At 45.1% G+C, this 18,087-nt stretch overlaps 1 protein-coding gene across 2 annotated transcripts in view; it reads left to right on the top strand.

The window, feature by feature from the left end:
* The first annotated feature begins 3,222 nt into the window (after positions 1 to 3,222).
* The window catches only part of SLC6A13 (solute carrier family 6 member 13), a 50,423-nt gene continuing 35,558 nt past the window's right edge, over positions 3,223 to 18,087 (top strand). Inside the window, exons 1-2 of one of the 2 annotated variants that reach the window (XM_030939722.1) lie at positions 3,223 to 3,984; positions 8,028 to 8,234. In XM_030939722.1, coding sequence (XP_030795582.1) covers positions 3,951 to 3,984; positions 8,028 to 8,234 — 241 coding nt within the window. In that variant the 5' untranslated portion in view covers positions 3,223 to 3,950. Of the gene's footprint in view, positions 5,327 to 8,027; positions 8,235 to 18,087 lie in introns of both variants that reach the window. The other variant, XM_010375984.2, reaches the window with a different exon arrangement.

Genomic DNA, 18,087 nt, shown 5'->3' with positions numbered 1-18,087 from the left:
AAATGTTTAGGATAAAAGACTGTCCAGAGATTGAAGTTGCTTTTTTTAAATGTTGCCACTCTGCCCTCATCCCTCACCACAGCTTGATGGTGTCAGGGTGTCTCCATTCCCTCAGAACCCCTGCTCACTAACTGTTCATCAAGAACTTCCCACTGAGACTAGTTACATAAGGGTTGCAAACTCTGTGTACTCTGAGAGTCGGACAAGAAATCAGGGAAACAGGGATTGGAAGAAACAGGATGAAACTGGAAAAAAACGGCAACTACTTTTCTAGAGTTAAAGACAAAAGGTATGATTTAACTTAATAGGGAGGGCAGAGTAGTAGAATTGTGGAACACATTGGGATGGGAAGAGAGCCTTCTGATTAGATTTTTTAAGTATTCTTCAGGTCTGATGAGATTTTCAGTGAAAGCAACATTTTTCTTGTCATTTTCATTGTTCACGTCTTTCCTGAGAAAGTTATATTTAATCCCACGGGCCAGCAATAGCGAAAATAAGCAGTACTAGAGTTGTGCTTTTTAGTGTTTTTCTTGTCTTTTTTCCTCCACCTCTAGACTTAAAGTATAGAGAACATGGTAGCTATAAATAAATAATGCACTTTAGAATTCTACAAACCTGGGTTCAAATCCTGGGTCTACCATTTACTAGTTATGTGGCCTAGCAAGTAATTATCTTTAAGTCTTTGTTTTCCTATCTTTAAAATGATCTTGTCAGTAATTCTTGTGTCACAGGTTTGTTCTGAGGATAAAATGAAATGGTGCCTGTATAGCACTTAGCACCACGCCTGGCCCGTTTGAAATGCACAACAAACGTTAGTAATGGTAATGGTTGGTGTTATTAATATTCTTTGTCATAAGTCTTGTTTCTTTCAGACCTTGGGTCTGGTGTGGTGGCTCACGCCTCTAATCCCAGTGCTTTGGGAGGCTGAGACAGGATTGCTTGAGGCTGAGAGTTTAAGACCAGCCTGGGCAACACAGCAAGACCCTATCCCTATAAAAGATTAAAAAATAATTAGCTGGGCATGGTAGTAGTCCACGCTACTGGGGAGACTGAGTTGAGCGGATCCTTTGAGCCTAGGAGGTTGAGGCTGCAGTGACCTATGATTGTGCCATTGCACTCAGCTTGGGCAACAGAGTGAGACCCTTATCTCAAAAACAAAAACAAAAAAAAGAAAACAAATTGGAGCTTATAGAATTTAGGTGAATTATCCCATCTGGGATCAAACAGAAAACTCTTCACAGTTTTCAGTGACACCTCTGGTTTCTGCATGTAACATCCCAGAGCTTTTCACAGCAGGGTCAAGTACTTGGGCTGTAATAGAGTGTAAACGAAAATCTTAAAAAAAAAAAAAAAGAAAAGAAAAACGAAAAAACTTTATTTTAGACTTACAGAAAAATTGCAAAAATAGTACAGAGAGCTTCCATCTTTCACTCGGCTTCCCCTAATGTTAGCATCTTTCACAGCCATAGTACAATTGTTGGAACGAGGGAATTAACATTGATAGGGAACTAGTAAATTAAAGACCTTATGCAACTTTCACCAGTTTTTACATTCATGTCCTTTTCTATTCCAGGATCCTATCTAGAATCCCATTCAGGACCCCACATTGCATTTAGTTGTTATTTTCCCTTAGTCTCCTGCAGCCTAAAACACTTCCTCAGTCTTTCTTTTCTTGTCTGTCTTGTCTTTCGTGACACTTTTAACACTTTTGAAGAGTAGTGATCAGTAATTTTGTCAAATGCCCCTCACTTTGGGTTTGTCTTACGATTCTTGTGATTGAACCACATTTTTGGCAAGAGTATCACAAAAACGTTGTGTCCCTCTTAGTACATCATATCCATGCTTCATGATATAGGTAGATATTGATGTCTTAGTACTGGTGGTGTTGACCTTGGTAATTTGGTTAAGGTGGTTTCTGCCTGGCTTCTCTACTTCAAAATTACGATTTTTCCCTTTGTAGTTGATACATATCTTGGGGGAGACACTTTGGAATTGTAAAAATTCTGTTCCTCCTTGAACTTTCACCCACCAATTTTAGCGTTCGTTGGTAGATCTTGTCTGCAACAATTATTATAGTGGTGTTTGTCTCGTGGTGATTTCCTATTTTTCTCTTTCCTTCTACATTTATTAAGATTTCTTGGCCGGGCGCGGTAGCTCAAGCCTGTAATCCCAGCACTCCGGGAGGCCGAGACGGGCGGATCACGAGGTCAGGAGATCGAGACCATCCTGGCTAACATGGTGAAACCCCATCTCTACTAAAAATACAAAAAACTAGCCGGGCGACCTGGCGGGCGCCTGTAGTCCCAGCTACTGGGGAGGCTGAGGCAGGAGAATGGCGGGAACCCGGGAGGCGGAGCTTGCAGTGAGCTGAGATCGGGCCACTGCACTCCAGCCTGGGCGGCAGAGCCAGACTCCGTCTCAAAAAAAAAAAAAAAAAAAAAAAAAAAGATTTCTTTTTCTTTGAGATGGGGTCTTGCTGTGTTGCCTCAAACTCCTGAGCTTAAGTAATCCTCCCACCTCAGCCTCCCTGAGTAGCTGAGCTTACAGGTGCATGCCACCATGCTCGGCATCCTTCTATATTTATTTATTGGAATTCAACTGCAAGAAAGAATGGTCCTTTCATTCCCACTTATTAACGTATTGGTTATTTGTATCAGCATGAACTTATTAGTGAATTTTGTTCTTTGGGCTACAATCCCATACTATCATTACTCATTTTGTTGTTCGAATGATTTCAGTTATAGCAAGCCATAATTTGATTAGTCTGTTCTACTTTTCTTTCAGTGTGTTTTCTTTTCTTTCAGTGTGATATTTAAAAAGGGATCCAAAAGGTCAACAGGTTCCTGACTCCTGCAGTTAAACAGAACTACATCTCTTAATTTAAAGGTCTCCAGAGGAGAACCCACCACTTCCTTTGCCACCTTGATGTTGCTCAGAAATGTTTATTCCACTCCTAGTAGAGTCAAACAATTTTTGGGAGAGCATATCATGGCCTACTGTCATTTAAACATACCTGGGATGAACTTGGTACAAACCAGGACCTCCTAGGCCTGCTTTTTGCATGGTTCACTTTGTTTTATACAGTCCTGTTGTGGGAAGTGCAGCCTTCAGTATCCTCACTAACAATCTCTAGTGAGTCTTAAAACTTATGCAGTCTCTTGAGTAAGAACTCTTGAATACTAATTCTGGTGTTACTTGTTTTCAGGTTTCTTGACTATGCACCCAGCAGACCAAAGGATGATGGCAACGTGAGGTAGATGCAAGGCTAGTCACGCCTGTTTTGTGTGGAACCCCAGACAGGAAGTTGTGAGGGACTGTCACCAACATTTATCTACCAGTGGTTCTCAAGCTTTTTGTTGTTGTTGTTTAACTTTTGTCAACCTAAGCAGGACAAAAAACCTACCATAGCCATTCCCACTTTATAGGGGAAAAAGAAATTGGGGATAACAAACATTTGGAGAGGAATAAAATAGGAGTCAACATGTGGTAACATGGCAGCAGTTATGTAAAAACAAAAGAGTTGGTAAGTAAAGCCAACATTCCTTAATACAAGAGCAGCAACTTACAACCAACTCAGGATAAGCCTGATGATGTCCTTGTCACTGACAGTCTTTCCTGGAAACTGGAAATTGCAACCGTTTGCATATATGAGGACATAGAAGGGGCTGTGCAACATTGCCAAAGGCCGAATGGTATCTGAGAAAACACCAGTTATCTGGTAATTTTAGATTACAAACGCCAAAGTTTATAATGCGTAGTAGGCCGTTAGTAAGTACCACTCAAGGATAAGTAAAAATGGAAGTCAATAGCACTGCTTTGAAGATGGTCTTTTTTTACATGAGTTTGTAGGCTGTCTCCGGACCCTTTTGGTTTATTGCTTTACATGGCTCAATCTAAGAGATGAAAGCTTGAAAGGGGAGAGGAACAGGGGCAGCTGAAACATAAGAAGAATGATTTCCAAGAAGCTTCTGGGAAGCTCTCCAGGTATTGCCACGCGGTGTTTCCCTGCCCCTGCCCCTGCCCCATGCCCGTAAGTTAGATGAGGGATGAAGGAAATGGAAACTACCTTAGACTCTTCGATTCATCTTTCTTTCCACTCCTCTCTGTCATCTCAAGATGTCTCTGTCACCTCACTCATTGCCCCATCCCCTACCTAACTCATTCTCCCAGTCTGGCCAGAGCCCAGCTTAGCTCAGGGGTTTCTCAGTCCTGTCTCCTTCAAGAAGACTTGCCTGCTCACTGTGAATAATCCCGTAAGGATGAATAACAGCTGCCATTTACAGTGAGTCACCTATCTCCTGAAATCTCAAGCTGGACAGTCACATATGTAGGACTCAGACCCCACACTCTCTGGTGTCAAAGTCTAAGCAGGTTTCCCCTGCATGCACTGTGCTTCGGCACGTGGCTGAGGTGGGACTCTGCCCTGTCCTAGACTCCAGGCTGAATGAGCTGCGCTCGCAGCCGCCTCTGGGGGCTGTTCCTGCAGAACAACGAAGCTCCCTGGATGACCTGTGCCTCGTGCTCACGACCAGCTCCTTCACTTATGACAGCTTTAGGGCTTGGCTTTATTTTAAACTTTGACACTTCCTTTTCTCTATTGATTTAAAAACTACTTTAAAATTACAGCATACTATTTAAAAATCCAAACAATATTGATAAAGTGGGGAAAAAAATCTCCCTTACTGCCATCTCCTGATTTCAGTTCCGCTCTACAAAAGTAACTACTATTAACCATTTAGTGACTTTTTTTCAGACTTCTTCTATGTGTATAAATGTCTGTGTATGTTTGGGAAGTTTTTCTGACATCTCATAGTTCTGTATCTATGTATCTTTATTCTAAATCATCGTCCATTCCACATTGCAAGCTGCAAAACGGTAAGATAAATGTATTTGTAAATTAATCTACACAGCACCTGACCAAAGGAACACCTATTCTTGATGGATTTATAGGAGCACGTGTGTTAGAGACAGGGGTGGGAGGCAGGATCCCTCCACAGAGACCCTGAGATCACCAGGTGGGAAGCGCACATGAGCTCTGGGGAAGAGACCATGCTTCATAAGCTCACCAGCAGCTGGCCCGACCTGCCAGGGTGTGCACACTCCCCAGACTGCGGAATCACTCATGTGCGGGTTGTCCGGTGGCCGAGGGAGGGGAGGGGTGAAAAGTGGAGGGGGAGGCACAAGGGTGGAATGTGGGCTGGGCCAAGTTTAGAATTACGAGTGCCACAGAGGCGCTCTGGGACCACACTTTAAATAGCCGGCACCTTCCCCTTCCCCTTAGATAATTCTTCTCCCCGACTGGACCTCTGGCAGCAACTTCACTAAGGTTCGAAATGTTTTCTCCTCTTTTTTTTTTTTTTTTTTTTTCTGTTTCTGGGTCTCAGTCTGCAGGTTGGTGGGATCCATGGGACTTACAACCAAAGGACTTTTTTCTCACCCTCTCCTAGAAAATATGCTTCTGACATTTATGTGTGCGATGCCAAGATTATATGCTATTTTCTTGACTTTCTGAAACTTGGTGGCTGTTGACTTAAGTGACAATGTGATTTGGAAAGAGAGAGCCCTAGATTGAGAGGAAAGACAATTGGATTTAGCTCCAAGAAAAATCGGATTTAACTCTGAGAAAAGAGAGCAATGATCAACTCTTTGACAGGACTGAAAGAAAACAAAAATTTCAGTACCTGTTATTCTATTAAGTGCATATATATATGTATATTTCCTCATTTAATTCTTATAGCTAAGTATATCCTATCAATCATCCCCACTTTTACAGATGAACAAACGAAGACTCAGAGTCATTCATTAACTTCTCTGAAGTCAGACATTGGTATGAGAAAAAACTAATGTTTAAACCTGGTCTCATCTGGCTCTACAGCTCATGGCCTTTCAGACACAACACGCTACCTCTGGGAAGCAGCTCTAATGGCTAATGGCTAAGGGAACCAGGAAAGGGCTACTGTTTCTCCTAGAGTCTGGGAGGGCGGAGAAGGGAAGGCTTTCCATCACCGGGAGGGATCCATCAGCTGGTAAAGGGAGGGGATGCCTCCAGCAAAGTCAGTACCTTGACAACCTTCCCGAAAGGACTGGGGAGCCCTCTTGGGACCAGTTACTTGAGTTTCTCCTTTGTAGAAAGGAGCTCATTCTCTCACTTATCAAATAAACATAGATACCTGCTGTTCCCTGACTTCCTTTTTTGTTTTCTTTCTTTCTTTCTTTTTTTGAGACGGAGTCTCAGCTTTGTTGCCCAGGCTGGAGTGCAGTGGCGTGATCCCAGCTCCCTGCACCTGGTTTCATCCGCCTCCTGGTTTCAAGCGATTCTCCTGCTTTTAGTAGAGATGGGGTTTCACCATGTTGGCCAGGCTGGTCTCAAACTTGTGACCTCAGGTGATCCACCCGCCTCAGCCTCCCAAGTGCTGGGATTACATGCGTGAGCCATCGCGCCCGGCCTGTTCCCTGACTCTGACTTTCTGGCTTAGAGCCAAAGGAGAGTCTGTGGCCAGAAGAGGTTACTGCTGAGAAAGTTCTGTTAACATGAACTTTGCTTGAGGGTTAGAAAAAAGTCCATCTGCCTACTTCTCCAGAAAAGAGGCCACTCTGCAAAATCAAGGCAGAAGTCATTAGAAGATGCTTTTAGTAGATATGCCAGTGAACCTGGGTAGCCATTGTAATCAAAGGGCTGGAACTGAAAGAGCAGGGGCAGAGTGGGTTTAAGTCCTGGCTGTGCAATTTACTAGCTACATGGCAGCAGCAGTCACATTATTGAACCTCTCTGAGCTGCAACTTCCTTATTTATAAAGGGGAGGTAATAATGCTTACATCTCAGGGTTGCTGTGAGAATTAAATGAAATGAATGCATGTGAAGTGCCTAGTCTATAGTAGTTGCTGACTAGATGGGAGCCACACCCAGTCATCCTCAATCCCAATAGTCTGGAATGGGCCACTTCTGACAGTGAATGGTTAAAACTATGGCTTTTTAGTTTATGTCATCTTCTCTACTGTCACAGACTCCATTTGTCGTCACCAGAAGAGAAAAAGAGCACATAGCTCATGTCTCCCTTCTGCTGATTTCAGAGAGACATAGAAGGAGTACTTAGACCACCTCATCTTATTCACAATTCCTGGTCCCACTCAACTCTCCCAGTCCTTTGACAGGATTTTTTTTTTAAACTGGCTTTTATTTTTATATTACAAAAGTAAAACATATTTTTTGATGTAAATGTAGAAAATATAGATAAGGAAATGTTCCTATAACCCAGCTGCTGAAAGAAAAACATTTGGTGGCTATCCTAATCTGTCAATGCCTATAAATACTTTCTAAGATATTTGTCAAGCATGATCATATTGTATGTACTGGGTTTTACTATATATTGTGAGCATCCTTTTGTGCCGATACACTTGTTTCTGTAACACAGGTTTTAATGATTATATATAGTAGTCCATTATATGAATGTGCCATAATTTATGAACATATCTACCATTTTTGACAATTTATGTACTTTCTGATTTTTCGCTGTTATAAACAATAAATATCCTCATGCTACACCTTTCACTCACAATCACAATTATTTCCTCAGGGTAAATTCCTGCAAGGGAAATTGGTGGCTTTGAGGACATGTAAAATCCCATCCTTTCCACATGTCCCAGCATAGAGAGTAAAGAGACGGAAGCACGTGCTGATCCGGGTGAGGCTGACTGTAGGGCGGCAGGGAGAATTTAGACAGCACAGCGGCCCGTGAACTCCTCCATGTCTGCAAGCCTCAACCCAAGAGGGCCTTACAGTGGAAGCAGATGCTGTCCATCAGCACCAACACTTTCCTCCTGGAACAGGAAAGGGATATATACGTTCAGTAGCTGTCACCCAGCTTCTACCACTGAGAAGTGCTAAGGAGGACATGGTCTACAGGGAAGGGCATAGCAGTCGCCTCTTCCAGGGCATTCATCCCCTTATGGATTTGTTGGTAAAAGGAGGAGGAGGGGTTTCCTTCTGGGGTTCCCAACAGTAACAGGGCCTCCCACTTGTTTTCCAGGTGGGATGGATAGCAGGGCCTCAGGCACAGCCAGTAATGGAGAGACAAAGCCAGTGTATCCAGTAATGGAAAAGAAGGAGGAAGATGGCACCCTGGAGCGGGGGCACTGGAACAACAAGATGGAGTTTGTGCTGTCAGTGGCCGGGGAGATCATTGGGCTGGGCAACGTCTGGAGGTTTCCCTATCTCTGCTACAAAAATGGGGGAGGTGAGAGCTCTTGTGCCACCCCACCCGCTCCTGGAAGGAGGACACTTCCATCTCCTGCGCTCTCGGCCCCTCTGGGGAGTCCCATAGATGCATAGAATTCTGGAGTTGGAAGGACGCTTAGCGGTCATTCAGGACTCTCTGTAAGAAACTAAGACCTAGAAAGATGCGGGACTATCCCGTGACTATCCCAGGGCTCTTTCTATTGTCATGTGGCATCGTAGAAATGTGAGCACAAGCTGGAACCAGGTGGAGGAGAGTTTGGATTCTGGCCCCACTGCTTACCCTCTGTGTGATCTTGGACAAGTTACTTAAGCTCTCAGAGCATCAGTTACCACTCCTGCAAATCGAGATAATAATGCCTGCCTTTCAAGGTCGTCGTAAGGATTAGAGATAATGTGTGTAAAGAACTTAATAAATAGTAGCTTTGTTGATGATGATGTCAATACCAAACTGTTCTGTGGTCTTAAGATTCCCCAGCCTTGGCCTGGTGTCTTTTTCCTACTCTGCTGGCAGGGGGAGGTTCCCTAAGCCATCCCTTACCCAACCCCTTCTAGTACAGGCTCTCTTTTTAAAAATTTCCCGGTACAAATGTGTGCGTGTTGTAGGGAGAGCATTACCTCCGGCTCTTTACTATGTCATCACTGGCTTCTCATTCACCTCTTCCAGCCGCCTGGGGTAATTCTGCTATCCTTGCAGCAGTGACAAATTTTGCAACCACTAACCCACATTCAGCGAATTTTGTATTTCTGTGGGAAGCCCCAGAGGGATTTCCCAGGTACTGGTGCGTTCTGGGTGACCAGTGGGCTAGGAATGGCTCCTTGCTTACGTGTGAAGCTGACAGGCCTGGGGTTCCCAGGTCTGATTTGGTAGTGAGACTGCAGCCAGGCCTGGAGGAACGTGGGATACAGAGGTAGCCATCAGGGAAAATGATGAGAGGAGGGGCAAGTTCATGGGCTACAGGATTTGAGGTTCTTTAAAGCAATACCTACCCTTTTGCAGGTGAGTAAGAGCTGCCAAACGCATCCAGCTTGAGTCTCACAAGGATTTTAGAGAAAGCAAGCCTTCAATACAGAGTGGAGATGTGGGAACTGGAGGAGAACACGAGAGAGGCCCTGGGCCCATGGAGTCTGGTTCCCAGGTCTGTGGCAACTGGGGATTGTCCCTGGGTTGGAGGTTAACTTGTGTTTCCAGAGGGATGAAAATGGGCTGGTGTGTCCCTTCTTCCTAGGAATTTCTGGCCAGTGGCCTGAAATCATAGGAATTTGCACAGTTTGTGCTGTGAGGGAAGAGGGAAGGTCTACCCACTTTTTACCTGGTGCTGAGTGCACCACGTGCTTGTTTAGGAATTTAGGCCTGAGTACCCTCCCTCTGGAGAATCGGGGAGACGGAGCTGGCCGAGGACGAAAGCTGGAGGCTTGGGGACTAAGCTGGCATTGGGACTGTGGGTCTGGAACCTGGTAACCAGCTTAGCTCCTCACATGGCAGAGAGATTAGGAGGTGAGCAGCTTTCCGCAAGCCTCTCTGGAATTGGGTAAAGGTTGGCCTGGGAATTAGCAGGAATGGCACGAAGAGGTAGGAGAGATTGCCTTCCAGGTCTAATGCAAACCACTGGGCTGACAGGGGAAAGTGGAGGGGAGCAGTGACAGGAACGCGGGGGATGAGGGACTCTCCCTGGTCCTTTGTCTGGCAATGTTTGGGTCCCAGGGCTCTGTGGTGAGTCTGTGTGGGCCTGGGAATGTGTTGACTGTGTCTTGTGTGGGAACAGAGGCCTGAGGGGAAAACAGCCCCCACAGCCCTTGGTTGTTCACGTGGGTCCTGTGTGGGGAAGTGGAGGCAGCAGGGTGGCGGCTGTGGTCTCCTCCTCCCTGGATAGAGCCTGCCTTTCAGCACGCTGATTCCCTGGAGAGTCCTGACATGTGTGGGAATCCTGCCATCCGGTCAAGTTCTCTGTTTAACCCTTACACTGCCTACCCATAACTTCTTCCCTTACCAAGCGCGGGGCCTGAGCACTCCTCTTCCCTGTTCGCTGATGGACGGCTTCAGCTGGAGGGGAGTGTTCTGAGGGACTGGGGAGCTGCAGGCAGGGCGCAGGTTTGCTCTGGAGGGTGTGAGTCACCCAGGGCCGTGGGCTGGGTTCGTGAAATGGCTCCTTTACTACGGTAAGCAGGCTGATCAAGGATGTGTGTGGTCAGTAGAGGAACCTGGACCTGCCTATTTTTCTGTTTTTTTTTTGGTGTTCTCAGCAGTTTAGCCTTTCTGTCATCAGTTAACTCCTCTCGCCTCCCAGGCAAAGCAAACTCCTACAGAAAATGGGCCCTTAAACTTCATCTTGTCATCTCCTGTCCCTTTGCCGAAGAAGAGACTGCTGCCTCTTCCTGAAAGGGCTCTTTGCTGCTGATGTGGGCAGGAGGCTGGGAGAATGGAAACCCTTAGATTGGTTTGACCCCTTTCATCCTGGTTTAGTGCTTTTATCTGAACTCACCATTCTCAGATTGGGGCCTGGGCTCCTGGGCATGGGAAGAGTGTTCTGAGCAAGCCCTGGAGAGGATGCTGGGATACCCCCAGCGTGTGCCATCCTCCAGTAATGCACCCTATCAGTCTGCTTCTGGGCCCTTTCTTGAAATTCATGGCTCCAAGTAGCCACTCTTGTGCTTGGCGGGGAGGGGAAGGCAATCAAGGAGTCTTAATTCGTCATAGTATTTGTTTAGTGAGAAGCTCAGGGACGAAGACGTCCTCAAAGCACAATTTTACTTCCAAACTAAAAATATAAGTGACATCTTCTTTGGTTTCTTCCAGCATCAACATTTGGTAGATCTAATTTGAAATGAGTTCCAGAGCAGGGAAAGGGCTGAGGCAAGGCTATGATAGAACACAAGGCAAACAGCTGAAAACTGTAGTCAAAAGGCAGGCAAGCTGAGAAAGTGATACGAAGAAGCCCATCCGAAGTTGGAAGCAATGGGGAGGCTTTTAGGGAGGCGAGTGAGAGGGATGCCCACCTCCACCGTCTCCTAGGTAAATAGTCTCCCTGCTGTCCAGGACCTGTGGCTGATCCACCCCCAAGCACCTGCTTCTTCCTAATGGCTTTAGAATTTCCAGGCTCTGTCCGTTGCCTGGGCGCACACCCAGCCAAGCCCTGAGCCTGACTGTGTCATTCACCAGCAAATACTGAGCACGTAGCATAAGCCAGGAATCGTTCTAGGTGGTTGGGATACATCTATAAACAAAACGGACCAACTCCCTGTCCTCATAGGGCATACATTCTAGAGGAGGGAGACAGACAATGCACAATCAATGGGATAAATGTGTAAATTAGATAGCATTCCCGAATGAATGAGTGCTATAGGAAAAGAACAAGGAGAGCTGGGTAAAGGGGATCAGGAGTGTGAGTGTGGGTGGTGGCAATTTTTAAAACGGTGGTCATTGAGAGCATTTGAGCAAAGTCTTGCCAGGAGTGAGAGAACTGGCCTTGTGGATATTATGGGGTGGGGTGAAAGTGCTTTGCTCCAGGCAGAGGAAACAAAGGTTGAACCAAAGCAAGAGCCTGGCTGGCTTATTTGAGGACTTGAGCCTGGAGCTGGGCACGTGAATAGAAGGTAAGGTCAGGGAAGAAAATGGGCTGGGACAGGGAGGCAGGCAGATGAGGTATGCTAGGTTGGCCACTCTCAGACTTCAGCTTTTGCTCTAGTGACATTCAGATGCAGGGCAGGGTTTTGAGCAGCAGTAATCTTACATTTTTTTTCCCCCGAGATGAAGTCTCACTCTGTCACCCAGGCTGGAGTGCAGCGGTGTGATCTCAGCACCTCAGCCCACCTCCTGGGTTCAAGTGATTCTCCTGCCTCAGCCTCCCCAGTAGCTGGGACTACAGGTGTGCACCACCATGCCCGGCCAATTTTTATATTTTTAGTAGAGATGAGGTTTTTCCATGTTGGCCAGGCTGGTTTCAAACTCCTGACTTCAGGTGATCCACCCACCTTGGCCTCCCAAAGTGCTGGGATTACAGGCATGAGCCACTGTGCCTGGCCAGTCATCTTATATTTTAAACTAATCTCTAGCTGTTATGTTGAGAACTGAGTATAGGGGAGTGAGAGCAGAAGCTGACCAGTTATAAGGCAAAAATCTTGGAGTCATCCTTAATTCTCTCCACCTCTCGTAACTGTTGACTGTACCCAAACACGCAGGTCCTGGGAGGTTCAGGACCTCTCCAGCTCCCTGGACCCTGGTTGCTGGCAGAGTGAATAACTCAGCATCCAGAATGCCTGGGACTAGATCCCCCCACCCATGAGATGTGCAGGACCTGACCGCTTCACATCCCCTCCACTGCTAGCACCCATCTAAGCAATCCAAGAGTTTTCACCTGAGTGACTGGAAGGAAGGAGCTGCCATTCACTGAGATGTGGAAGGCCATGAAGGGAGCAAGCTTTTGTTGTGGGTTTTGTTTTTTTTTTTTTTTTTAAATAGAGATGGGGTTTCACCATGTTGGCCAGGCGGGTCTCAAACTCCTGGCCTCAAGTGATCTGCCTACCTCGGCCTCCCAAAGTGCTGGGATTACAGGCATGAGCCACTGTGTCTCGCCCCAAAGGAGCAGGTTTTGAAGGGAAAGTAAGGGGGTGAATTTTGGGAAAGTTGAGTTGAGGTATCTATCGGATGTGCAAGTGGAGATGGCAACTGGGCAATAAAATGTGAGTTTGGAGTTTGTGAGAGAGATCTGGCTGGAGGTGTGTGTTTGGGGACCATTAGCATTTTGATGGTATAAGAAAAGAAAGTAAGGACCTTTAGTGGGTCTGGGAGAAGATGAGAAACCAGCAGAGGAGACAGAAAATGAGAAACTGGTAAAGCAGGATGAAAACCAAGAGAATGAAGTGTTTTGGAAAGCCAAGTGAAGAAATTCTGTCAGGGAGGAGGGAGAGATTAACTGCAGCAAAGGCTGCAGGTAGGTTTAAAAAATGAGGAAAGGAAATTGATTGTTGGTTTTAGCAGCTGGGAAGTCATTGATGACCTTGGTAAGAGCGGTTACAGTGGAGGGCTGGGGGCAAGGACTGATTGAAATGGATTCAAGATAATGGGGGAGATGGGGAGGAAATAATTGAAGATAGTAAATGTGGGTTATTGGGGCAAAATGTGGGAGCAGGTAAAATCCACCCTTCCTTGTGTATTTCCCTTCTGGACGAAAGGAGGCCATGTGAGTCCTGCATAGCAGCCACAGTATGCCAGTGACCAGGCACCCTTAGCGATGGGGCCCTGAGCTGATGAGGTGGCTGAAGAAGCTGTACATTTGAACTATTCCTCCAGCCCTCCACCCTCAGCTGCCAGGAGGAAAAGCAAATATGATTTTCTACTAGGGCCTGCCCAGCCAAAGTTCCAGTCATGGGATGAGGAGATGCTGGATAACACAGGAGGCGTGATGTGGGAAGAAGCTAGCGGGAGAGGGTTCTGGTAATAGGACTGTCAGTAGCCAGCAGGGAATTTAAATCACCTTCCTGCCTATCTCAGCCCAGATGAAAAAACCATCTGCCAACATTTTCACTTAATTTCTAAGTCCAGGTTGCTGAAATTTCACTAGGGGCAGAAGTTACCCATGCCAAGAACCTTTAATTTTTCTAATAGTCTCAGGACACCAGCCGGAGACCACCTTTTGTGAGGACTTCCTCCCTGTCCCCTCCAACTCCTCTTCAGAACCTCAGTCTTCCAACACCCAGGTCCTGGGTGCTTCAGAACACCGGCCTTCAGCTGAGACCTCTCCAGCTGCCTGGACCCTGGCTGCTGGCAGGCCGAGCTGCTCAACACCCAGAATTAACTTGGGACTGGAGTCACCATGTGAGGCCAGGACAGCAGGACCTCTCGGAAGGGCCTGGAGGGGAAAGACCCCGCAGCTCCAGCCTGTAAAGAAGGTGCACGGGGATGCCCACACAAAGAGGATTCCCTTGGCAGCAAGGAAAACCATTAGCCCTATGCTGTTTCTAGATAGTGGAGAATAAAGAGAAATAAGGAGCGTTTTTCATGTGTCCCTATAAAAGTAATGGTTATTTAGCAGTGTGTGACAGTGTGTTATCAAGTGCAGTTAATGACTCAGGGCCCGCTGTTGGGCAGGCTCAGGCCGAGGACAGCACATAACACCTCATGGAAGCTCCTCACTCTTCTGTTGCTCAAGTGGACGATCGTCAGTTTGTGCCTTAAGGAATTGGCTGGTGACACCACAGAGCGTGCTCCTTTTGAGAAGGGGGGCCAAGAGAGTGATTCCTTTCTGGGATGGGGATGTGGCCTCTCCCATCTCACGGAGACAATGCCAGCACGTTTTAGAATTTTTGAGACCAGTACGCCTGATATGGGGTGCAGGGAACTGTGAACTTCGCCTGCCATCCCCAGGACTAACTTCATCTTTTGACAGTGGTGCCTGCGGAGGGGAAGAGGCGGAATGCCCTTCAGGACTCCTCAGTCTGTACCTGGCCCCCCTTGGCCTCCTCCCACCCCGACCCCTCTCACACTTCTAGGGCCTGTAGCTCCTCCTTGCAGGTATATGGACTTTGTCCCTCTTGGCAGGCTGCCAAGGTGCTCCAAGAAGCAGAGAAAGTGGGAGCAGCTGACCACGGGGCCCAGTGCAGTTAAATATTGGCTTGGTTTGTAGAGAAAGAGCAGGCAACGTGAATATGAGGAGGGGCTTGGGCTGGGCCCATCGCTGTTGCTTTCTGGACTGGGCTCTCCACAGTGACTGTTCCTGTCAGCTGCTGGGTTCTCTCTTTCCTGTTTTCCCTCCTGCTCAGCAAACCTTGGATTGATTTATGGACTTTTTAGGCTGAATTGTTTGCTACCTTTCTTTCTTTGTCCTCATCATCAAATCTCCCTTAGTGCCTGAATTATGGATGTGTAGATTACAACCTTGAGAAGTAGAAGGTGAAGACCTGGAGAACTGGGTTCCTCATTAACTTACAATAAACCACACATATTTAAAGCGTACAATCTGATAAATTTTGACATATGTATATACCCATGAAACTACTGCCACAATTGAGATAATAAACATGTCCATCACCTCCAAAACAGTTTCTCCTGTCTCTTTCTAATTCCTTCCTCCCAACTTCACTCCTGCCATCGTATCCCAGTGCAATCAATAATTATGCTAAATGCAAACTAAACTAGTTTGCTTTTCTTGGAATATTATATAAATGGAATCATACAGTATGTTGATAATTATGATGCAGCATAATTATTTTGAGATTCATTTGTAGTTTTCACATATCAGTAGTTTATCCTTTGTTATTGAGGTGTCTTCATATATTCTAACACACAAGTCCCTTAACAGAAATGCATTTTACAAATACTTTTTTTTTCATTCTGTGTTTTGTAATTTTCCTTTTCTTTTTTTGAGGTGGATCTCACTCTGTCACCCAGGCCGAAGTTCAGTGGTGCACTCATGGCTCACTGCATCCTTGACCTTCTGAGCTCAAATGATCTTCCCACCACAGCCTCCCAAGAAGTAGCTGCAACTATAGGCATGTTTCACCATACCCAGAAAATTAAAAACTTTTTTTTTTTTTTTTTGTAGAGACAAGGTCTCACTATGTTGCCTAGGCTGATCTCAAACTCCTGGGCTCAAGCGATCCTCCAGCCTTGGCCCCCCAAAGTGCTGGGATTACAGGCATGAGCCACTGCACCTGGACTGTTTTCCTTTTCCTAACAGTGTCTTTTGAAGAGAAGGCATTTTAAATAAATAAATAAATATATAAATAAAGATGAGGTCTGGTTTATCAATTAGTTATTTACAAACCATACTTTTGATGTCATATAAAGAGATCTTTGCCTAACCCAAGGCCTCATATTTTCTTCTAGAAGATTTATAGTTTTAGGTTTTACATTCAGGTCTATGTTTCATTTTGGGTTAATTTTTGTAGACAGTGAAGGGATGGGTTGAAGTTCATTTCTTGGAGTTTGTATAGGTATTCACTTATACCAGCACCATTTGTAGAAAAGACTGTCCTATTTCCAGTGAATGGCCTTTATACCTTCATCGAAAATTAGTTGTTTATACGTATGTGGGTCTGTTGATGAATTCTACTCTGTTCCATTGATCTGTTTATTTTGACACCAGTACCACACTGTCTTCATTACTGTGCTTGAGGATAATATAAATACCAGGTGGAATTAAGCCCAAAATTTTACTTCAGTTCTTCTTTTTCAAAGGTGTTTTTTTTTTTTTGTTTTTTTTTTGAGACAGAGTCTCACTGTCTCCTAGGCTGGAGTGCAGTGGTGCGATCTCGGCCCACTCACTGCAAGTTCTGCCTCCCAGGTTCATGCCATTCTCCTGCCTCAGCCTCCCAAGTAGGGACTACAGGTGCCCGCCACCACACCCGGTTAATTTTTTTGTATTTTTAGTAGAGACGGGGTTTCATCATGTTAGCCAGGATGGTCTCGATCTCCTGACCCTGTGATCTGCCCACTTCGACCTCCCAAAGTGCTGGGATTACAGGCGTGAGCCACTGCGCCCAGCCCTTTTTTTGTTTTTTTGTTTTTGTTTTTGTTTTGGCAATTTTGGGTCCTTAGCATTTTCAGATGAATTTTAGAAAGAATTTGTGAATTTCTACAAAAAAGTCTGTTGTGCTTTTGATTAGGATTGTATTAAATCTATAGACCAATTTGTAAAGAATTGAGTTTTTTTTTTTTTTTTTTTTTTTTTTTTTGTGAGACGGAGTCTCGCTCTGTCGCCCAGGCTGGAGTGCAGTGGCGCGATCTCGGCTTACTGCAAGCTCCGCCTTCCGGGTTTACACCATTCTCCTGGCTCAGCCTCCCGAGTAGCTGGGACTATAGGCGCCCGCCACCTCGCCTGGCTAGTTTTTTTTTTTTTTTTTGTATTTTTTAGTAGAGACGGGGTTTCACCATGTTAGCCAGGATGGTCTCGATCTCCTGACCCCGTGATCCACCCGTCTCGGCCTCCCAAAGTGCTGGGATTACAGGCTTGAGCCACCGCGCCCAGTCAAGAATTGAGATTTTAATGATATTAAGTCTTCTGATCCTGAATATGGTATGACTCCATTTATTTAGCTCTTCATTAATTTCCCTCAGCAATGTTTTGTAGTTGTGAGTGTGCATATATCTTTCACAACTTTTGTCAGATTTATTCCTAAGTATTTCATATTTTTGATGCTATTGTAAATGGTATTATTTCCTACATTTTATTTATGGTTGTTTGTTCCTAATACATATACAAGTGATTTATGTATGCCCATCCTGTATCCTGCAAACTTGCTAAACTCACTGATTGGTTCTAGTAGGGTTTTTTTGTATGTGTATTCCAAAGGATTTTCTATGTAGAATATCATGTCTTCTGAGAATAAAGCAGTGTTATTTTTTTCCTTTTAAATTGGAATAACCTTTAATTCCTTATCTTGCCTTATTGCTTTGGCTAGAATCTCCAGTACAATGTTGAATAGAAGTAGTAAGAATAGACACTTGTTTTATTCTCAGTCTTAGCAGTCTTTCACTATTAAGTATGATGTTAGCTGCAGGGTTTTTTGTAGATGCCCTCTCTCATGTTGAGGAAGTTCTCTTCTCCTCATCATTGCTGGCAGTTCTCATTAGGAATGATTGTTGGATTCAGTCAAATACTTGACAGTACCTATGAAATGATCATATAACTTTTCTTTTGTAATTTGTTAACAGGATGAGTCACATTATTTATTTATTTATCCATTTATTTTAAGAGCTGGAGGCTACAGCACTATGTTGATTTTTAAAAATGTTAAACCCACTTTGTATCCCTGGGATAAACATTGCTATATAATATAACGTCCTAGTAACATACTGTTAGGTTTGATTTCCTAAAATTGTTTAGAATTTTGGCATTTATGTTCATGAAATATGT

This window comes from Rhinopithecus roxellana, chromosome 10 (genome assembly GCF_007565055.1).
Source record: "Rhinopithecus roxellana isolate Shanxi Qingling chromosome 10, ASM756505v1, whole genome shotgun sequence".
Lineage (NCBI taxonomy): Eukaryota > Metazoa > Chordata > Mammalia > Primates > Cercopithecidae > Rhinopithecus > Rhinopithecus roxellana.
Note: the sequence above shows the minus strand (reverse complement) of the source record. Positions and strands in the feature narration are given on the sequence as shown.